General features: G+C 37.8%; 2 protein-coding genes and 1 pseudogene across 3 annotated transcripts in view; 1 reads left to right on the top strand and 2 right to left on the bottom strand.

Annotated features, from left to right (window-relative positions):
* Positions 1–10,746: 10,746 nt before the first annotated feature.
* LOC101967652 (transcription elongation factor A protein-like 3) lies at positions 10,747–12,744 on the bottom strand. The gene is made up of 3 exons (XM_021721463.3): positions 12,588–12,744; positions 11,984–12,053; positions 10,747–11,615 (listed from the first exon to the last, which is right to left on the bottom strand). The coding sequence occupies exon 3, from the start codon at positions 11,594–11,596 to the stop codon at positions 10,991–10,993; it is 606 nt and encodes a 201-aa protein (XP_021577138.2). The 5' UTR covers positions 11,597–11,615; positions 11,984–12,053; positions 12,588–12,744; the 3' UTR covers positions 10,747–10,990.
* LOC101968521 (melanoma antigen preferentially expressed in tumors) overlaps positions 11,794–23,627 on the top strand; it is a 63,378-nt gene continuing 51,544 nt past the window's right edge. For both annotated transcript variants that reach the window (XM_040283107.2, XM_040283123.2), the window contains exons 1-2: positions 11,794–11,859; positions 20,496–20,702. The gene's annotated coding sequence lies outside the window, so the exon portion shown is untranslated. The remainder of the gene's footprint in view (positions 11,860–20,495; positions 20,703–23,627) is intronic.
* Positions 19,629–20,669, bottom strand: LOC110597314 (MKI67 FHA domain-interacting nucleolar phosphoprotein-like; annotated as a pseudogene).

Here is a 23,627-nt window from a genome sequence, read left to right as displayed (position 1 = left end):
GTGAGAGGGTTATCAGCATCCTTAAAGATTTCTGCGTGTCTTTATGAGTTGAAGGCGATGGTGGAGAATGCTGCAGTACAATTTTACTACCTAATCTTAATGTGAATTATTGATTCCCAGAGTGGTGGAAGACAGGTAACAAGGCTTAATTAGCTAAGGCAAAGTGAGTGCAACACCAAAATAAGCCACAGTAATAAAATGCTAATGAGAGGATTTTTGACCTACAAGGATCTGTCGTGATGGTAATAAGAGCATTCCTAAAGTGAGATAATTGGACAACCTGTCAGATGCTGCCTGACATATTTAGGCAGAAAAGAAAGTAGGTATGTTAGAAACCCTAACTCAAGTTGTTGTAGTGGTGTTTCTCTACTTCATTCCTAACAAATGAGAAGGCAGGCCCTCTATAGCCACTGGTACACTATGAATCTTTCATCAAAATTTCCCCAGTGAACCTGCAAATACTTTCCAGGTTGACTGTGCACTAAGACAAGAGAGATACCAAGACATTGTAAGAGTGATTACTAAAGTTTTTGAATTGATGGTAATCTCTGGATACCCCAAACTGTATCATAACCCATGATCATATTAAAGAGCTTTTGGAAATGACTGACTAAGGAAACAATTGTTCTCTTTTTGAAAAGTAGCTCCTGTATGATAGAAGGAACCAAATATCTGACTATGGAATTCCAGATAACTAATGTATCCTAAACTGCTTATCAGGAGCAGATCCAGCAAATCACAGAAGAGATGTACACAGAAGAATTCAGTTTAAAATTGAAATTATAGATAAACAAATGAACCTAAGGATGAGTACAAGGCACAAGAAAATGGCACAAACAGGATGTTCAGACTCTCAAGATAGCTTTTCCTGCTGCTGAACTATCAATTCATATATATGGCCTAATGGAACATTCCTTATGACAGGAGAAGTGAGTAGAGATTGGAAATGAAAGAGTAGAACAAAGGTAAATTCTCCTAATGGGAAGAAATTTAGATGACATATTGTGTTAATCAAATTCTCATCACTGTGACTAAAATATATGACAAGAACAACTTAGAGGGGGCTGGGATTGTGGCTCAGTGGTAAAGCACTTGCCTAGCATGTGTGAGGTACTGGGTTCGATTTTCAGCACCACATAAAAATAAATAAAGGTCCATGAACAACTAATAAAATATTTTAAAAAAATAAGAACAACTTAGAGGAGGAAAAGTTTATTGGGGTATCACAGTTTTGTAGGAAGTGATGCAGAACATCATGGTGGAAAGGCATGATGGAGAAAAGCTATTCAGCCCATGACAGCCAGGAAGCAGAGAGAGAGAGAGAGAACACAAGGAGCCAGGGACAAAATATAATCCCTAAAGGCACATCCCCCAGTGATCTATTTCCTCCAGCCATGACCTACCTGCCTACAGTTACCACCCAGTACAGTAATCCTTTCAAATTACTAATCCATCATTGATTCATTGTTATAGCTCTCATAATCTCATCATTTCACCTCTGAATATTGCTGCATTGGATAACCTATCAGCTTTTGGGGGGCATCTCATCTCCGAAGAATAACATATATTGATCACATGGGATGCAAAATGATATTATTCAAATTCAAGAGCAATTGGACTAGCAAATTGGCTAACTAGATTTCCAGTGACTTGGAGTGAAAAATTAGGAAATTGATGAGAAGGAAATCTGGAGAAGTATGTACATGGACTGCTCACAAAGTGAGCAAAATGTCAAGATATGTCTTGCTAACTTAAATGATCATCAAAAGGCATTGTTTATGGAAGAAATTCTTTTTTTTAAAAGAGAGAATGAGAGAGGGAGAGAGAGAGAGAGAGAGAGAGAGAATTTTTCAATATTTATTTTTTAGTTATCAGCGGACACAAAATCCTTGTTGGTATGTGGTGCTGAGGATAGAACCCAGGCTGCACGCATGCCAGGCGAGCGTGCCACCGCTTGAGCCACATCCCCAGCCTGGAAGAAATTCTTAATAATTAGTAAAACAATAGAAGTTAGGATTCTATCAGTGATAGATTAGCTTGTATCAGAGCAAACCCTCCCATGGTAGATTATTAGAAAAGCTGAACAAAATTATGCTGAAAATAATTGGAAAGATATCAAGGAAGTGAAGACTTCTATGAATGCAATCTAAAAGCAGCCCACAGAGGTGAATGCTACCCTTGTCACAACTTTAGTCATGAGGCTTTTGCTGGTAGGAAAGTTGAAGATATTAGTGTTTTTAGCCATCATCATTCTGTTTCTGTGAAACAGAAATTGAAGTTGAGGTTCTAAAGGAGGGGTGCCAATATACATCCTTGAATTTCAGTTGGAACCAGGAAAGGCTATATCTTAGGCTATATCTATGTTTACATGACTTAAACCCAGCTTTAAATAAGGTCACAAATTAAATCAGAGCAAGTTCCCTCTATCCCAGCTGGGGCCCTCAGACCTACAGAATAAGGAATGAATTCTGCCCAAAAGAATAAACTTGCTAGCATACACCTCCTACCCTCCAGATGGAAACTAATTTCAGCTCACACCTTATTTCAACCTTATAAGATTGTAAGCAGGAAATCCAGCCAACTTGTGCAAAAGTTCTGACTTATAGAACTGTTAAAATAATAAGTGGATGTTTAGGCTGCTAAATTTTAAGTAATTTGTTATACAATAATGGGGTACTAATACATATTTTGGTACTAAAAATACCAAATACCTAAAATGTGAGAGTAAATTGAGAAATTGTCAGTGAATAGATGCTGGGAGAATTTTGAAAAGCATGATTACTTGATCTGAGTATAAAGTAAAAATAAACATCTTAACAACTCTGCTAGTGAGGCAACAGTAGGATGTGTGGAACGTGCTACTAGAAACTAGAGGAAGGGAGATCTGTATATTAAGTGGCATGAAGATTAGAGAAACTGTTCCCCACAGTTATGTGTAAAGTAGAACTTGTGATAGACTTGGACATTTAACTAAGATTTCCAAGAAAAGCTTTGAGGTTTCTTGCTATTTGTTATAAAACCTGATAGGAATGATCATTTGAGGGATTATCTGTTAAACAAAAAGCAACAAGGACATAATGACTTGGGAAAATTCCATATTATTATCCAAATGGCAAAATACACTAAAATTAAGAGATTTCTTCCAAAAATATGGCACTGTGGGAGAAGGTATATCTGGTACAAACTTTTGCTGAAACCTCAAAAAGACAAAATCAAAGTACTCTGTCACATAAAGGTCATTTTCAAGAAATTAAAAATATAACTTTCACATTCTCTCAACCAAATTATATGGCTTCTAGGAAGTTTAGAGAATGTTGAACTCAGTGACTGAGAAATAGAGATTCAAAGCAGAAGGATTCAATGTGACACTACTAGCTTGAAGATGGAGGGCACCATGCAGTAAAGAATGTGCATGGGCTTTAGGAACTAAGAGCAGCCACACCCAGCTACCTAATATAAAGAAAGATGATGTCAAAAATATTTGATTGTAGATTTTCTCCAATGGAGTAAAATTCAGTGGCATTTATATAGGATTCTTAAGATTCTTTTATAAATTCTTAATATTCAGCAGAAACACCACCAGTTTGAAATGAAATAGAATATACAATAAAAGGAGGCCATGAGACTCCCCCAAATTCTCCTAGTGTGATAAAACTACTCAGCTGGGAACATGTGCTGCCTGCAGTGAAAAAGGAAGGGTTACTCAAAGACAGATCTAAGAGCTTAGACTACAGAGCTGAGAGGACAGAGGCAAGAGCACAGAAGTTAAAGCTGAGAGCCACAGGGGTTATCCCTAGACCTTAAAAACTAGTAAGGAAACATTTTTGAGCCAGTGGCCCCTTTTTATCTTCCATTTCACATACTTATATCTGGAACTGGTGTGCTACATCTAATTACCACATATGGGAAGTTTTGCAGACAGAGAATTTATCTCCTTAGTTTCACAGATCCACAGGCGCGGGGGAGAGATGTCTTCAGAAATTTTTCTTAATGGATTATGCCCAAGATCCTCATCAACACTGATTTAGATGATTTAAGATGGTGATATTTTAACTTTTGAGTTGATGCTGTAAATGTGATGAGATTACGGGAAATCTTCAGAGGAGCTAAATGTGTTTTGCTAAGAAATTCATGAATTTAGGGAACCAGAAAGCAGACAATGGCAAGAAGAATTCTAAAATAGCTCTGTAAATTACCACCACACAATATATAAATACCTTCTTCAGTTAATCAAATAATAATATATGTGTTGCTGTGAAGAACTTTTGTAGATGTAATTAGAGTGTCAAATCAGTTTGTCCTTAACTGGAAGATTATCTGGGTGAGCCTGACCAAATTATATTATCCCTTAAAATACAGATCTAAGATCAGAGAAAGATAAGTCAGAGATTAGAAGAATGAGATTAAATGTGCCCTTACACAGCAAAGATCTGAAGGGCTACAGGGTTAGGAACACAAATGACCATTAGTTGCTAAAAACAGCCTGGTTAACAGCCAAAAAATAATGGGGACCACAGGCCTATATCTGCAAGGAACTGATTTAGGAAAACAAGCTGAATGATCTTGGAAACAGATTTTCCCCACAAAGTCTCCAGATGAGTTAGATTGACATCTTTATTTCAACCTTGTGAGACCTTAAGCAGAGAATAGGATCATGCTGGGCCAGACCTCTGACCTATAAACTTTTGAGCTGATGAATGAGTGTTTTATTAAGCTTCTAAGAGTAATTTGTTATGCAATAGTAAATGATAGCCTTATTAAACATAAATACCTTTTCTTCTTTTTTCCTCTGGAGCCTTTTTTATTTTAAAGAGCTATATTTTAAAGAGTTATATTTTCTTGCTGGTCAGAGACACAAATGAAAGCCAGAAAACAGATATTTAAGAAAAACTTGTAGTTCTACTTTCTGTTTTAGGTCAAGTGTAGGAATCATTAAGCCAGATATACTTTTGTCAAAACACTATGTCTTACACTTCAAATACAGTAAAACACTTTACTGTATTCTTTTAAAAAAACTGTACTTGTTGGGACTGGGGTTGTGGCTCAGCGGTAGAGCACTCACTAACACATGAGAGGCCCTGGGTTCAATCCTCAGCACCACATAAAAATAAATAAATAAATAGAATGAAGGTATTGTGTCAAACTACAACCAAAAATAAATAAATATTTTTAAAAACTGTATTTGCAATAGCTCCTCTTTATGAGTTTATTGAATCTTTTTTTAGTCTGGTAAAAGTTCATCAATTTTGGTGAACTTAAAAAATTCAGTACCATTTATGTTTTTATTTCATTTATTTCTGCTCTAAGCTTTATTATATCCTTCCTTCTGCTAACTTTGTGATCGGTTTGTTCTTTTAATTCTTTGATATGTAAAGTTAGGTTCTTTATTTGAGATATTTTTTTCATTTTTAATGTAGGCATGTATCACTATAAGCTTTTTTTATTCTGTCCCCTCCATTTTGGTATACTGTATTTTCATGTGTCTTTGTCTCAAGATTTTTTTTCTATTTTCTATTTGAATTTCTTCTTTGACTCATTAGTCATTGACAAGTATGCAGTTAAATTTACATTTGTTTTTAAATTGACTTTATTTTTTAAATACATGACAATGGAATGCATTGCAATTCTTATTACACATATAGAGCACAAATTTTAACATCTGTGTATATAAAGTATGTTCACATCAATTCTTTATACACGTACTTTGGATAATGATGTCCATCACATTCCACCATCATTGCTAACCCCCTGCCCCCTCCCTTCTCCTCTCACCCCTCTGCCCTATCTAGAGTTCATATAATTCTCTCATGCTCCCCCTCCCTACCCCACTACGAGTCAGACTCCTTATATCAGAGAAAACATTTGTGTTTTGGGGATTGGCTAACTTCACTTAGCATTATCTTCTCCAACTGCATCCATTTACCTGCAAATGCCATGATTTTATTCTCTTTTATTCCTGAGTAATATTCCATTGTGAATATATGCCACATTTTTAATCCATTCATCTACTGAAGGGCATTTAGGTTACACAGTTTAGCTATTGAGAATTGTGCTGCTATAAACATTGATGTGGCTGTGTCCCTGTAGTATGTCCCTTGGGTATAGACTGAGGAGAGGAATAGCTGGGTCAAATGGTGGTTCCATTCCCAGTTTTCCAAGAAATCTTCATACTACTTTCCATATTAGCTGCACCAATTTACGGTCCCACCAGCAGTGTATGAATGTACTTTTTTCCATACATCACTGTTTTCTCTGATATAAGGAGTCTGACTCGTAGTGGGGTAGGGAGGAGGAGCATGGGAGGAATAGATGAACTCTAAATAGGGCAAAAGGGTGGGAAGGAAAGGGAGGGGTCAGGGGGTTAACAATTATGGTGGAATATGATGGACATCATTATCCAAAGTACATGTATGAAGACATGAATTGGTGTGAACATACTTTATATACACAGATATGAAAATTTGTGCTCTACCCCCTCACCAACACTTATTGTTGTTTGTCTTCATAATAGATGCCATTCTGACTGGAGTGAGATGATAGAGTAGTTTTGATTTGCATTTCTCTAATTGCTACAGATGATGAACATTTTTTCTTATATTTGTTGATTGATTGTACATCATCTTCTGAGAAGTGTCTGTTCAGGTCCTTGGCCCATTTATTGATTGGGTTATTTGTTATTTTTGGTGCTTAGCTTTTTGAGTTCTTTATATACCCTAGTGCTCTATCTGATATGTGAGGGGTAAAAATTTGCTCCCAAGGTGTATACTCTCTATTCACCTCACAGATTGTTTCTTTTGCTGAAAAGAAACTTTTTAGTTTGAGTCCATCCCATTTATTGACACAGAGACTAACCCACAAAATTACAATTATCTTATATTAGACAAAGGTGCCAAAAGCATGCATTGGAGAAAAGATAGCCTCTTCAACAAATGGTGCTGGGGAAACTGGAAATCCATATGCAACAAAATGAAATTAAACCTCTATCTCTCACCATGCACAAAACTCAACTCAAAATGCATCAGGGACCTAAGAATTAAACCAGAGACTCTGCACCTATTAGAAGAAAAAATAGGCCCTAATCTTCATCATGTGGGATTAGGCCCCAAATTCCTTAATAAGATTCTGATAGCTCAAGAATTAAAACTAAGAATCAATAAATGGGATGGACTGAAACATAAATATATTTTCTATGTGTGCCCTTCATGAGTGGCTGATCTATAAACCTATTCCCAAAGCTATTTCATCATTAATTTTCTAACGTAAATCTCTCCAAGTCCCTGATCATACAATATTTTATTCATTGCCAATGAGGCAAAGTAGATCCAAACCCCCAACAGTGATAGATTTTATTTAAAAATTGACACTCATATGAACCACACAAAATTTTACTCATTGGTAGCATATCTTTTTCCCATCATTTCTTTGGATTATCTCTGAGTTGCAATATATTTCAGCACTATTCACTTGCAACATAGTGCCAAAATACATCTATAAATGAAGCCATTGTTTGTCTCTCTTTTTCTAAGTGGTCATGAGGATGATGAACTCCCCATGAGGGCATACATGATGTACATAGTATTTTATTCAGTTTCTGCTACTGTAACAGATACTTACAATAAATCAACTTATAAGGAGGAAAATTTTGTTTTGGTTCATGGTTTTGGAGGCTTTATTTTATTTTCAGCTGACCCTGTTGCTGTGGGCCTGTTTCAACACTATGTGTCATGATGGGAGCAACTGGCAGAGGAGACACATCCACCTCATGACTGAGTATGGGAGAGAAAGAGGGACAGGAAGGGGTTAGTGTCCCAATAGCCCCTTCAAGGGCACATACTAGAAGACCTCTCACCAGGTCCCATTTCTTAAAGGTTCAATCACCTCCAAAATGTACCACTCTGGGGAACAAGCCTTTAACAATGGGCTTATAGAGGACATTCCAGATCTACACTATAGAACATAGGTTGAGAAAGAGCAGAAATAGCAGAAGTATATATCAAAGGAGTCTGGTCCAACTGCACATTTCATTTACCTGTACCTTCTTGACTTACTCAGGCATACTTTTAAAGCCATTTTCAACTAATGCTGGAAAGTTGGTACACACAATACACTTTATTATTTAGGAGAGTAAACAGAAACAAGTTCACAATGTGTGACTCATTTGTGCAGAAAATTAATATCACATGATCAAGTGTTAAGTCTGTGCTAGGTTTTAGTACCAAGCCAAGAGCTATGGTTTTGCTCTAAAACTGTAGGACTGTGTAGTTTAATTCTACTACTGGGGCTTTCTAAGACTTCATGGATTCTCTGTGTCTAACATACACACAATATAATTGGATTTCCAGGGTCATGAAACTGATGTGTGAGAGAAGCTTGCACTATATAGCCTGGACCTACTGTAGATACTGTAGATCTTTTTCCCCCTCTGATTACCACTCAAAACTAGAAATTGTGCATAGTCCAAGCACAAAAGTAATATGATATATGTTGCCGCTAAAATCAAAAGCCTGAATTTCCATAAATTAAGTGGAAAAAGATCATCTTCAGGTATGTGCTCAACGGCTACTCCTCCAGGGCATCTTCCCAACTTCCTGGCCTCCCATGATGGCAGGCATGCTTTCACTCTTTTGTGAAGCTGTGTTCCTATAGCATGTACAGAACCCCCCACTGGGTCTTTTTACAGCACAAATCCCACAGTTGGTTAGTTTCACTTTGCAGAGTCTATGTTCCTGGGGTTGAGAAGTCCCATCCACTACAGCCCAGGAGCTCTCCTTGGTGCTGCAGATTATGTATTCTTTAATAATGTCAGCTTGGACTGTGAACTACAATAGCACTGTTCAGCTTGTGAAGCTCATGATTTCCCAATCTTTGGGATACTGTAAACAAATCCTGGCTAAACAACTTAATTTCTTTATCCAAGGTTATTTAGGTAGATAGGGGCTAAAAGGAGAAGAATTCATGATTCCTGACTTAGTCATGATTATTTCCAATTTTACTAAGTGCCTAATATTTGTCATTTAATTATGCTGGGCATTAGGAATATTAGTATGAAATAGACAGGCTATGCCCTAAGATTCAAAGAGTATAATGCCAATATTTCTCATTTTTTACCACAACCTACAGTGAGAAATAAACTATTCATCACAACTTATCATATCCACATGCATATACATATAAAACACAAATTTTACAAAATAATATTCACCCTAACTACCTACAATGCAATTTGATATTTCCTATTTGTCTCTATTATATCCTATTTCATTAGAAAAGTTGTAGGTTTTGACCCACTGAATTTATTTAAAGATCTATTTTGCATGGAGAAAGGAAAAGTGTGGTTTAGTGAACATGGTCCATTTAACAATCTGTGACGTGTATATTGTATAATGTGTATATTTATCCCTTCAGGCACATGATTCCATGTGAAGTTGGAATATGGAATATGAGAAGAGTTTCCCTTCAGGAGGTGTTTCTCCAAGTTCAATGTGCAAAAGAATCACCTTAGGATCTTGTAAAAATGAAGATTTTAACTCGGTAGGTCTGAGATGGGGCCTGAAATTATTATTCTATTTCAGATTATCTCTCAAGTGATGCTGATGAAGCTGGTGCATAAGCCATAAGTTTACTACTAAAAATTTAACACTCAAAATGTGTTAATGGTTCTACTGAACTGCTAAGGTGGGACCCAATGAGAAACTCCTGTAAGTGATCTCAACCTAGGAAAGAGAATCTGCATGCAAGATATTACTAACCTATGAGAACAAAACAAGTGCTATTATAGATATTGTTTCTGGCCTAGCCTGCAATATCTGAATTTAATTGAGAATATTTATATCTCACAAACAAATCAACAAAGTGTACACAAATGATCATTTGGCTAAAAAATAAACCAAGGATATTAATTAGGGCCAAAGTAGCACTAGAGTGATACTACAAATAACTGATGGTGGTAACTCCAAAGTCAAGAGAAGGCTTTATTCACTTCACTATAGTGGTCAAGGGTGGTGAACATTGGCTCAGCAGTGACTCCAAATAAGTTGACATCTTAAAGCCTCTATCATTAAAGGGTGCCAAGCTCAGGATAAAGGGAACAGTGTCTAGCAGACACAGCAGAACCCAGGAGAGAGCAGCATCTATATCTCTGCTGCCTGGACTTGCCTTGGGAATAACTAAGATCTCCCTAGCTCATAGATGACAAGACTGACCCTCATAGAAATGAATTTAAGTGTCAGGCAGATGTCTCCAGCTGTGAGTCCCAAAGGTAATGTGAATTTTACATTCTGACATGGAATTTTAACTGTCTTCAATGATATCACAGGCTTAACCAACAGTTAATTGCTTATCATGTATTGTTTTCTGGTTTTAGTATTTTAATGTTATGATGATGGCAAACATAATCCATATCCTTTAAGAAAAAGCAGAGATCAGTGAACAACAATCAAAAAATTAGTCAAACATGGAGGAGCCATAGGATGGTAGAGGATCCAGGAGAAGGGACAGCAGTGCCCACTGACTTGATAACACCTATGGAAGACCCACAGAGGGTATACCAGCAAAGGAAGGTACGGGGGCACCTAACCATCAGGTAGTCAAACTCATTATATAGAACAGGCAAGACCTATTCTTGTTTACTATGTAGGAATAACCATTATCTCTTTTTTAGTGTACACACTTTCAGAGTTTTCTGTGTGTTCAAATGAATTATGTCAATATATTTACAGTTTTACAAAAGTTTGCTGATACTGTACCTGTGGTTCTGCAAACTGTTTATTATTTTACAATGTACCATGAACATCTTTTCCATGCACATGGGGTGAAAATTCTGTACCAAAAGACAGAGCGCTGTAGTTAGATCAAAAAGCTGCTGGTAACAAGAGTGACACCTAAAGCAAAATATCAGCTTAAGGTTAAAGCACAGGACCTGGCAAGTATCTACCAGGGAAAGCAGGGCTGGCAATCTCATCAGAGAAGTCTGAATCCATGACCAAAGGCATTAAAGGTAGGGAATATCGTGTAAGCCCCTTTGGCCCCTACCTCCGCCCCTCACTCCCCTGACACCCCGCTGGCCCCTTGGGTTGAACGCATCCTGAGCATCTCTTTGCATCCAGTGAAAACTACCCATTTTCTGTTGTTTTTTCCTTAGCTCTTCCTGAGCCCTTGACATATCTGCACATTCTCTCATCATCTCCTCACTGCTCAAATGCCTGTCCTGTAAGTCCTCCTGAGAGTCCTTGGGGGAATCATCGGTGCCCCTGTCCGTTTTTCTTTTGGCTTTCCGGGGCACATAATCTTCAGCGGGGCGCTTTTCGGCGGCCCGCGGCTCGCTGGCTGGCTTTGCCTGGGATTCTGGCTTGCCCTCCCCTGGTGGCTTGCTCTGACCTTCTGACTTGCCCTGCTTTTCTGCCTTGCCCCCATCTTTCGATTGTCCCTTCTCCTCTGGCTCTCCCTCATCTTCTAGCTTTCCCTCCCTTGCTGGCTTCCCCTCCTCGTCTGGCTTTTCTTCTTCATCTGATTTTCCTTCATCTTCAGGCTCTACTTCGTCTTCTGGCTTTTCCTCGTTTTCCAGTTTTTCTTCATTTTTGCGGTAGGGTTTTTCCATGTCGAGATTTCCCCTCCTTCTGTCATGGGGGATAGGGATGCAGAGAAGAGGAGACAAAAAGGAGACATGGGAGACTGAAGGTCTGGGGGTGTAACGCAGGCCCACAGAATATTGCAACTCGCCCTTAAGAGGGTTCCCCTAAGCTGGTCCGGCCCTCCGAGTGTGCCTCTGCAGGTCCCTTACCCCACACTCCTCCCCCCACAGCGAGCCAACCATTCCCTGGCAGGTCCGTCACCTTCTCCATGCCGCTTCAGCGTGGCGAGGTGCGTGCAATCCATGCGGTGGGGGCGGGTGGTGGGGCATCACAGTCTGCCTGGGGCCATGTCCTCTGCACTCTCACCCCTTCTGGGTCCCTGTTCATGCTCCCTCCTCCCACCCCCTACTGACCTGCAGAGATCCTGGGCGGGTTGCTCCTCTTTTACAGGCCTCCCAGAGCTCTGGGAACAGACGCGCAGACCTGCAGATAGGACGCAGGGCCGGGGCGGGGCGCTCAGAAAAGATCGGGACTCGGGTCCCTATCCTGAATCCAGGCCCTCCTCATTCAATCTTCTCCTCTACTACCCTCTCCCGCACCCCAGCCGCCATTTCTTTTCAGGCCTTGGGCACCAAACCAGGATGCTTTCCAAACTACGTTTGGGTCTGCGTGTCCCCCTCACCAGAGGCGATCTGCCCAACCCATTCCCGCTCTAATTTGTTTTCGTAGGCGCAGAGTGTGAGAGGGGGTTATCCCCAGAATGCGTCTACGTTTCACTGCCGCACTGCGGGAGTGCCCCCCACCCCCGCCCCACCATGGCTTGCGCTAAAATGGATGGAGGGATGTGGGGGTCGAGAAGGCAACGGGAACTCTGCAAAGTCCTCCTTTTCCGCTGTGCCACCCCGAAACGCGCCCCTCTCCTTATGGATTTTGTTTATCCCTTCCCCCGCCCTCTGTCTGCTGCTGCACCTCCACCCCTGCCCTGGGTCCGCTGGCAGCTCCCGCCTTTGCACTGACCTGCGAGGACCCGGGTCAGGCCTGCGCCTCCTCGGGCTCGCAGCAGCCAAGGCAGCAGCTTCAAGAGATGGTTCTGCGTGGGCGCCGGGTCCAGGACCGCACCGCAGGGTTGGCGGGCGCGGGGGCTGGTGCCCACGTCGGCTCCAAGCCAGTCACATGAACACCGCGTCACCCTAACTGGATTTCCCCCCCCCCCATGCACCCTCCCCACCTCCCCTCTACCCCCATGAAAGAGGTACTGGGGAGTTACTGACTATGGGGAGGGGGTATGGCAAAAGGGAAGTGGCTCTCACAAAAGAAGGGGGTGGCTTTCTAAACCCAGGTGCTTTACCTGGAGCATCTCACAGCATACTTGCATAATTTTCTTCTCAGATCCTCTTTACAGGTATGACAGCTGATCAAAGAGGGTACCCAGCTTTGCAAAGAGCTTTCAGTTCCTGAACCCCACAATCACTTTAAAAATCATCTCTATATGACTCCGGAGCCTAGAGTTGGTGCATGTCAGGGAAATGAGTTGTCATTCTAAATGGCAGTGTTCCCAGAGTTTCTTTCTTGGCTTCTTCTTTCCTCAATTCACATATATTCTCTGTCTGGCAATCTCATCTGCTTCCCTGTAAACACCAGTGATTCCCCAATCTGCATGTCTAGATCATTCCCTCCCCAAATCTGTCCTACCTTGCCAACTGTCTATTGGATATCACTGCCTAAATGACCCTTATGGACCTCAAAGTCTTTGTACCCCAAACTGATTCAACCAACTCTTCATGCCATTTCTGCTGGCCTCTCTCTAAACTGAAAACTTACCCTCCTACATTTGACTGTTAATCATTGCTGGAGAATATCAGATAGCTAACAATGAAGGCATTAAAATATGTTTTAATGTGGACTTCAGATAAAGCTTCATCAAACAATTGATTTGTAACAGATGGCTATGGTTGACTCCTGCTTGCTCTTCTTCCCTTTCCTTTTCCATTTATTTATTTCACATTTGTGAAACCACTACCCAACCCAAAGATGGCTATAATGTGTCTTTTTTCATCTCTTTACTCTGTTTGGAGTTCATTGAACTTCGTGGAAACATAGATTCGTATTTTTCATTATGATTGAGTATTTTTCAGTATTTATTTATTTATTTGATAAGGTCTTGCTAAATTGCTGAACTTGCAATCCTCCTGCCTCGGCCTCCCAAATCACTAGGATTACAGGTGTGCACCATTGTGCTGGGCTATTTTTTTCCTGTGCCTCCTTGGTGGAGTCCTACAGGTCTTTGGGCTTGGTTCATTTTTGCACATTCTTTTCCTTTCTTTTTTCTTTGGATTACAAAAATTGGCCTATCTTCAAGGTCATTGATTCTTTTTTCTACCTGCTCAGATCTGTTGTTGTTATCCCTCTAGTGAGTTTTTCATTTCAGTCTTTGTACTACTGAGCTCCAGAAACAATTTATCTTATTATTTCTATCTTCATATTTCTCTCTGCTCATAGTCTATATTTGGTGAGACTTCCCATTTCATTTTATCCTTTATCAACCATTTCCTTTGGCTTTGTTGAGCATTTTTAAGACAATTGATTAAAAATCTTTGTTTAGGGCTGGGGCTGGGGCTCAATGGCAGAACACTTGCCTAGCATGTATGAGGCACTGGGTTTGATTCTCAGCATCACCTAAAAATAAGCAAATAAAGGCATTTACAACTACAAAATAAAAATTTAAAAAAATATTTGTCTGGAGCTGGGGTTGTAGCTCAGTGGTAGAGCACTTACCTAGCACAACCCCTAGGTCCTGGGTTCGATACCCAGCACCACACAAAACTAAATAAAAAACAACAGAATTGTGTCCATCTACAACTAAAAATATTTTTAAAAAACTTTTTCTAAGCTAGGCACAATGGTGCACATCTGTAATCCCAGAGACTCCAGAGGCTGAAGCAGGAAAATCACAAGTTTGAGACCAGCTTTAGCAACTTAGTAAGACCTTGTATGAAATTTAAAAATAAATAAATAAATAAAGGGGCTGGGAATGTAGCACAGTGGTAGAGCATCCCTGGGTTCAATCCCCAGTACCACAAAAAATTTTATCTAGTGGGTTCAATATATAAAACTTTCTCCTGTGTAGTTTCTAATAATTTATTCTTCCCTGTAAATTGATATACTTGTAGGATTTTTTAAATGCTTCATCAAATTTTGTTGGAATTTTTATATTTTGGTTATAATATGTTTGCTCTTGCAATCAGAGTCTCCTCTTCCCTAGGTTTTGTTGTTGATCTTTATTGTGAGTTATCATTTGTTGTTTATTAGCTTTTTAAATTATATCTGTAAATTCTACATTCTTTGTTATGTGCAGCCTGTGAAGTTAGTATTTTATTAGCTTATTAGTGGGCTTCTGTTTGGAAAGTTATTTTAAAGGCCTAGAGCCAACAAAAGGGGGGGGGGAGAAGGAAAGACTGTCCCAGTCTTTGCTGATAAGCTTTGAATTGAGGCATATTGCAGTGCTTTACCTTCAGCTTGTTTAGAACCTGAAGGTTAGCCCAAAGTGAATTCCTAAGTCTTCTTTGATATTTGCTGAATATGGGGGCCCACTCTTGCATTTGTGTATATGGTATTAATAATTCCCTAGTATATGTGAGAGTTTTGTTTTTAAAGCTTGTTCTTCCACATATATACTTTCCCAAACTCTCCCATATCAGGATTCTCATTATATTTATTTGCTGTCCTGAGTGTTGTCTCTTTCCCTGGACTGCTGTGGCCATTATATGAGACTTTAAATGCTTTTAGAAAAATGTCAACCAGAAAGCCAAACCAACCCTAGCCCTGGACGTGCTCCCAGTCTGGTCCTCCAGAGAGATTCCAAGATGTCCACAACCCACAATCTTATAATTCTATAAGATCCCTTACCTCTAGAATTAGTAATCTAAACCAAGAGAATGGGCTGCCATCAAAATATCAGGTCTGGGTAGTTTTATTAGGAAGTGCTTTCGGAGAATTTAAAAGCAGAAACACTTTCCAATTAGTTTTATGAGGACAGCATAATCCTAAAAAAAAAAAAAGTTCTCTGCCAATCTGGGACATTGTAAGGAGGCAATTTAAAATTTCTCTCTACAAAGCAATTTCTTTCTTTGCCAAGTTTTTATCTTTTTGACTGAACTCCAGAATTCTGAGAATGTTGATTCTTACTGTTTTGTCTAGCTCCCCAATTGCTCATTACAGAGCCCTGGAATCCTATACTCTGACATTTTCTGTGATGTTACTTGTGTCTGTTTGCTTTTAAGTCACTTTTGGTGACTTTTGTCTCATTCTTGAAATCATCTTGTCTTATTTGTTGACATGCAGTTTTTCATAGTATTATTCTATAACATTTTTTATCTACTGGGTTAGTACTGATTTCTTGTCTTTTTTTCATTTTAGTAGTTTCAATATTCATCTTTCTTTATTGATCAGTGCAGCTGTAGTTTTGTCAGTTTTTAAAGATACATATTTTCAAAGATCTCAGTTTTAGTTTCCTTGATATTTTGTCCTCTATTTTATTTATTTCCACTTCAATTTTTACCATTCCTTTCCTTCTTATTTCTTTCTTTCTTTCTTTCTTTCTTTTTTTTTTTTTGGTGAGGGGTCTACCAGGGATAGAACCCAAGAGCTTAACAACTGAGCCACATACCCAACCCATTTTTTTATATTTCATTTAGAGAGAGGTCTCACTAAGTTACTTAGGGCCTTGCTAAATTGCTGGGGCTGCCTTTGAACTTGCGATCTTCCTGCCTCAGTCTCCCAAGCCACTGGGATTACAGGTGTGTGCTACTGCACCTGGCTAGTTCCTTTTTTTAAAAGTGGAAACTTAGATTGTTGATTTAAAGGCCATGTATTCATCTAAGTAATGCTCTACTATACACATAGGTTTTGATATGTTGTGCTTCTGTTTTTCAAAACATTTTAATTTATCTAATGATTTCTTCTGATGGGAATATATTGTTTAATTTCTACATAATTCTAAGATTTCCAGATTTTCTTATGTTTTTGGTTACTAATTTAATTCCTTTGTGATCAGAGTATTTGTATAAATTCAATTCTTTTAAGTGTATATAGATTTTCATTATGGCCTCACATTTTTGTTCCCTTGTTTTCCCACTATTATATTATTTTAAAAGGTATTTTTTGTGTATCATTTTACTTCTCTTGTTTCTTTAACAAGATTTTTAAAAAGTTTTCTTAGTAGATGTCCTAGGAATTAAAATTACCATCATAAAACAATCTACATTATATCAATTATAACTGATTCAATGGGAAACAAGATGTTTACTCTAACATGTAGCTCCATCCTCTCCTTCCTTCTTTGTATTATTAACTTCATAGAAATTACATATTTAGACATTATAAACCCATACATACTGCTTGGTAATTATAGTTTTATAATATTTTCTCTTAAATCAAATAGGAGAGGAAAGATATATACATAAATATTTATGTCATTTGTGTTAATTTACTATTGTAGCTGAAACAATTATCACAGGAAGTTCCCAGAGCAAATGCAGCCAAGAGGCAGTCAGAGATGGTAATCCAAGCCACAGCTCTCCACACACTATTCAGAGGGTTTGCACCAATTTTAAGTCCCACCCGCAATCTATGAGTTTACCCTTTCCCACATTCTCTCCAACATTTATTATTACTTGTATTCTAGATAGTTGCCATTCTGACTGGAGTGAGGTGAAATCTCAGTATAGTTTTAATTTTCATTTCTATAATTGCTAGAAATGTTGAACATTTTTTCATGTATGTGTTGATCATGCATATTTCTTCTTTTAAGAAGTGTCTGTTTATTAATTGTCCATTTATTAATTGTGTTATTTGAGTTTTGGGTGTCAAGCTCTTTGAGTTCTTTATAAAATTTTCTGGAAAGTAACGCTTTATCTGAGGTGCAGGAGGCAAAGATTTTCTCCTATTCTGTAGGCTCTCTATTCATACTCTTGATTGTTTCCTTTGCTGTGAAGAAGATTTTTAGTTTGATACCATCGCATTTATTGATGTTTGGTTGTTGAGGAAGTTGGTTTCTAAGCCATTTGGCTTAGAAAGTGGGTTTCTAAGTATTTGGCCTACATTTTCTTCAAGTAGGTTTCTGGTCTAATACCTAGGTCGTTGATCCACTTTGAGATGAGTTTTTTTTTTTGCAGGGTAAGAGATAGGGATTAAATTTCATTCTGATACATCGATTTACAGTTTTCCCAGCACCATTTGTTGAAGAGGCTATCTTTTCTCTGATGTATGTTTTTGATGCCTTTATTCTAATATGAGATAACTGTATTTATGTGGGTTTGTCTCTGTACTTCTATTCCAATGGTCTTCATGTCTGTTTTTTTTTTAACTATTGCTCTGTAGAATTATTTAAGGGTCTGGTATTGTGATGCTTCCTGCTTCACTTTTCTCACTAAGGATTGATTTGGCTATTCTGGGCCTCCTTTGTTTCCAAATGAATTTCATGACTATTTTTATGAATAATGTCATTGGAAGTTTAATTGGAATTGCATTAAATCTATATAGTGCTTTTGGTAGTATAGACATTTGGACAATATTAATTCTGCCTATCTAAGAGCATGGGAGATCTTTCCATCTTCTAAGGTTTTATTCAATTTTTTATTTGGTGTTCTGTAGTTTCGATTGTAGAGATCTTTCACCTCTTTTGTTGGATTGATTCCCAACTATTTTATTTTTAAAGGCAATTGCAAATGGAAGAGTTTTCTTTATTTCTTTTTCAGCTGATTCATCATTGGTGTATAAAAACACAATTGATTTATGGGTATTAATTTTATATCCTTCTACAATTTCTAGAATTTCTAGAAATTTAATTTCTTTGTGATCAGAGTATACCATTTGTATAAATTAATTCTTTTAAGTGTATATATATATATATATTAATTTATTCACTTTTAGTTAATAATACAATTTCTAGAATTTTTCTGGTGGAGGTTTTTGGGTCTCCAAAATACAGGATTATGTCATCAGAAACTACTGATAGTTTGAGCTCTTCTTTTCCTATTTATATACCTTAAATTTCTTTCTTTTGCCTAATTGCTTTGGCTAGAGTTTCAAGAACTATGTTGAATAGAAGTGGTGAAAGAGGGCATCCCTGTCTTGTTCCAGTTTTTAGAGGGAATGCTTTCAGTTTTTCCATTTAGAATGATGTGGCCTTGGGCTTAATGTATATAGTTTTTACACTGTTGAGATATGTTCCTACTATCCCTAGATTTCTAGTGTTTTGAACATAAATGAATGTTGAATTCTATCAAATGTTTTTTTCTCCATCTATTAAATAAGCATTGGATTCTTATTTTTAAATCTATTTATGTGGTGAATTACATTAATTTATTTCCATATTTTTTAATCCAACCTTGCATCCCTGGGATGTAACTCACTTATCATGGGGCAATATCTTTTTAATGTGTTTTTATGTGATTTGCCTGTATTTTACTAAGGATTTTTGCCTCTTTGTTTTCCAGGGATATTAATCTGAAGTTTTTTTTTCTTGATGTGTCTTTGTCTGGTTTGGGTATTGGGGTGACACTAGCTTCATAGAATGAGTTTGGAAGGGTTTCTTCCTTTTCTATTTTGTGGAATAATCGAGGAGGATTTGTTAGTTCTTCTTTAAAGGTCTGGTAGAACTCAACTGAGAATCAGTCTTGTCCTGGGCTTTTCTTTGTTGGTAGGTTTTTTTGTTGTTGTTGTTTTGTTTTTAAGCAGGATTTACTGTCTTTATTTAGTGGTGAAAAAAAGCCAGCAAATCAGTACTTATGTGTGCAGTTAACACTGACCCTTTAACAGAGGCAAACTGAAGAGGAGACAGGAAACCAAGGGGGAGACCAGGACAAAGGCAGTGTGAGCCCAACCACTGAAGGCTGTTTTGTGACCTTGTATTTCAGCAAGGGCAACATGCTCTTTGGTGAGGCCACTTCTTTCGTTAGTGAACACAAAAAATAGCATGTTTTTTTTTTCCTTCACTTCTGTCAATGGCTACTTTTCATTGTACCTTGTAAAATATAGTCAGCCACTGTAAGAAAATTATCAAATTTTGTCAGAAGTTATAATACACATAATGCGTTCAGAATTACTGCTTGGTTTTTCTTTGTCTTCATCTTTTTTCCCTGAGTGCTTAGGCATTGGAGTCTCTTGTACTCCTTCTTCTGCACCAGATATAGGCTGCTTGAAAACTATTTCATCATCTTTATCATCATCCATTCCCACCACTTGAGATTTTTGTTTCTACAAAAATGTTAGTGTACAAAGTGGTGTGGGTCCCTGGTTATCTGTAGACTTCTCAGGAGTGGTACCAGTGCCTTAAGAAGCCCTTTCTTCTTGTTTGGTATGCCTGAAACATTTTTCTTCTTTTATCTTATTGGATAAAACAAATGAAGGGAAATCATAATGAATTCCTTTTGCTGCTAATTTCTTCCTGAGCAATTTGACTTTCCTTTTAAATCACTCTTCCATGTGTAGTTTTTGAATAAATGTCCAATTTTGATTATACTGCTTCATGGCTGGATGTCTGATTTAGTGGAACATTCCACTCTTTAAAAAGTTCTTCGTGTAATTTTTACCCCAAAATTTTTCACCAAAAAGGTAGTTATTCATTGTTTCAGCAACTACCTTGGCAACATCTTCAGACTTAAACTGCACAAAGGCATAGCCTCTGCTATTTCTGGTCCTTTTATTTCTGGACAGTCTGAATCTTGTAATAGTGCCAAACTGGAAGAAATATGCTTTGATTTGGGTTTTGTAAAGTTCTTGAGGTGTGTGGCCAACAAAGATTACTTCAGGAATAAGTTTTTCTTGCTTTATTTCTCCTGTATTTTACTTATCACAGCAGTAATGTAAAGAATTAGTTGTTTGATGTCTATCTCCCCACAAAGAAAATCATCAACTGTTTTCTAGGCTTCCATTTCCCGAGCCAGCATCAAGTACATACATAGGAGCTGTAAGCTGGGTTATGCACTGGTGAACCAGCTGTACCTTCTTCTGAAACTGGACATCTTCCTGCGGGTTCAGCAAAAGAATCTGTCTGGGGGACAGTGAAAACCTGCCATGCTGAAAGCTCCTAAACAACATAGCTCCACACAGCGTGCTCCCGGAAATCTATTGGTAGGCTTTTCATGGTGTCTTCAATTTCACTACTTGAAATTGATCTGTTTAAAATTTCTATGTCCTCCTGATTTAATTTGGTAGGTCATGTATCTCTAGAAATTTGTCAATGTCTTCAAGATTTTCTAATTTTTTAGAGTTTAGATTTCTAAAGTAGTTTCTGGTTATACTCTGTAGTTCAGTAGTGTCCATGGTGATATTTTCTTTTTCATCACAAATTTCAATTATTTGTTTTTTCCCTTTTTCTTTTGGTAAATTTGGCAAGGATTTATCAATATTATTCATTGTTTTACAAAAAAACCATCTTTTTGTTTCCTTGTTCTTATATATTTTTAAGATTTTTTTGTAGTTGTGTATGGAAAGAATGACTTTATTTGTTTATTTTATGTGGTGCTGAGGATCGAACCCAGTGTCTCACACATACTAGGCAAGCACTCGGCCACTGACCTCCACCCCGAGCCCCATTTATTTTTTTTTACCTCAATTTCATTCATTTCATCTCTGCTGTTAATTATTTCCTTTATTTTACTGGTTTTGGTGTAGATATGGTCTTCATTTTCTAGGGCCTTGAGATGTAATGTTGGGCTTCTTATTTGGTGACCTTCTATTTTAATGAATGAACTCAATGCTATGAACTTACCTCTTAGAACCACATTCATAGTGTTCCAGAGATTTTGATATATCATTATTCTCATTTACCGCTAAGGATTTATTTTATTACACCCCTGATATCTTTGGCTATGTATTGATTGTTCAATAGCATATTATTTAGTCTCCAGGTGTTTGAGTAGGTTCTATTCTTATCGCTGATTTCTAATTTCATTCCCTTATAATCAGATAGAATCCAAAGTATCATCTCTATTTTTTTGTACTTGTTGAGAGTTGCTTTGCAGTCTAATATAAAGCTTATTTTAGAACATGATCCGTGTGCTGCTAAGAAGAAAGTGTATTCTGTGATTGATGAATGAAATATACTATTTATATCTGTTAAGACTAAATTGTGAATTTTATTTTTTAGTTCTGTTACTTCTTTATTTAGTTTTTGATTGGAAGACCTATCCAGTGATGAAAAAGGTGTGTTAAAGTCATCCAGTATTATTCTTTTTTGGTCTATTTGACTCTTGAAATTGAGAAGGGTTTGTTTGATGTACTTTAGGTGCTTCATTGTTTGTTTAGGGCATAAATATTTACAATTGTTATTTCATGTTGTATAATGACCTTACACAGTATGAAACGACCTTCTTTGTTTCTTTTGATTAACTTTAGCTTGAAATCCACTTTGTAGCCAGGTGAAGTTGCACATGCCTGTATTCCCAGCAGCTCAGGAGGCTGAGGCAGGAAGATCACAAGTTCAAAACCAGCCTCAGCAAAAGTGAAGTGCTAAGCAACTCAATAAGATCCTGTTTCTAAATAAAATACAAAATAGGGCTGGGGATATGGCTCAGTGGTCAAGTGCCCCAGTTCAATCCCTGGTAACCCAAAACAAAAAAAAATCCACTTTGTAAGAGGATGAAAATCCCTCCTTGTTTATGAGATCCACATGAGTGATATGTTTTTGTCCCATCCTTTCATCTTCAGTCTGTGGATATCTTTGCATATGAGGTGAGTCCAGTATATTGTTTGGTCTTGTTTTTTAAATCAACTCTTCCAGTCTATGTCTTTTGATTGATAAGTTTAGATCATTTACATTCAATGTTATTATTGAGAAATGATTTTTATTACCTGCTATTTTGATTTATTTCTGGTTCTTAATTTGTATCAGTTTCTCCTTGGATAGACTATATTCTTCTAGTATAGTTCCTCCCTCTGCTGGTTTTCAATTTTATTTTTTATTTCTTTTTCATGAAATATTTTATTGAGTATGTTTTTTAGTGTAGGCTTTCTTTTTTTTTTTTTTTTTTTTTTTTTTCATTTAAATCTTTTTTTTTTTTTTTTTTTTTTTATTGATTGTTCAAAACATTACAGAGCTCAAGACATATCATCTTTCATACATTCGACTCAATTGAGATTTGAACTCCCCAAATACATAATACAGACTCACTTCTGTTACATACTCACGTTTTTACATAATGGCATATTAGTGACTGTTGTATTCTGCTACCTTTCCTATCCCCTACTATCCCCCCTCCCCTCCCCTCCCCTCCCATCTTCCCTCTCTACCTCCTCTGCTGTTGTTTAGTTCTCTCCCCTTTTTTCCCCCCACCCCCTTTCCCCTCATAACCTCTTATAATTTTGTGTATCACTGAAGGTCTCCTACCATTTCCATATGTTTTCCCTTCTCTCTTCCTTTCTCTCCCCCCATTCGTCTTAGTTTACTGGTAGTCTTTTCCTCATGCTCTTCCTTCCTGTTCTATTCTTAGTGGCTCTCTTTATATCAAAGAAGACATTTGACATTTGTTTTTTAGGGCTTGGCTAGCTTCACTTAGCATAATCTGCTCTAATGCCATCCATTTCCCTGCAAATTCTATGATTTTGTCGTTTCTTAGTGCTGCATAATACTCCATTGTGTATAGCTGCCACAATTTTTTTATCCACTCGTCTATTGAAGGGCATCTAGGTTGGTTCCACAGTCTAGCTATTGTGAATTGTGCTGCTATAATCATTGATGTGGCCGTATCCGTATAGTGTGCTCTTTTAAGGTCCTCAGGGAATAGTCCAAGAAGGGCAATAGCTGGGTCAAATGGTGGATCCATTCCCAGCTTTCCCAGGAATCTCCATACTGCTTTCCAAATTGGCCTCACCATTTTGCAGTCCCACCAGCAGTGAACAAGTGTGCCCTTTTCCCCACATCCTCGCCAACACTTATTGTTGTTTGACTTCATAATGGCTGCCAATCTTACAGGAGTGAAATGGTATCTTAGGGTGGTTTTGATTTGCATTTCTCTGATTGCTAGAGATGGTGAGCATTTTCTCATGTGCTTGTGG

The sequence above is a fragment of the Ictidomys tridecemlineatus genome, chromosome X (assembly GCF_052094955.1).
Source record: "Ictidomys tridecemlineatus isolate mIctTri1 chromosome X, mIctTri1.hap1, whole genome shotgun sequence".
NCBI lineage: Eukaryota > Metazoa > Chordata > Mammalia > Rodentia > Sciuridae > Ictidomys > Ictidomys tridecemlineatus.
The sequence above is the reverse complement of the archived record's forward strand: the minus strand, read 5'-3'. Positions and strand labels throughout refer to the sequence as shown.

Excerpts from the sequence above, each read along its gene's own strand:
- LOC101967652 (XM_021721463.3), bottom strand. The coding sequence starts at position 11,596 with ATGGAAAAACCCTACCGCAAAAATGAAGAAAAACTGGAAAACGAGGAA.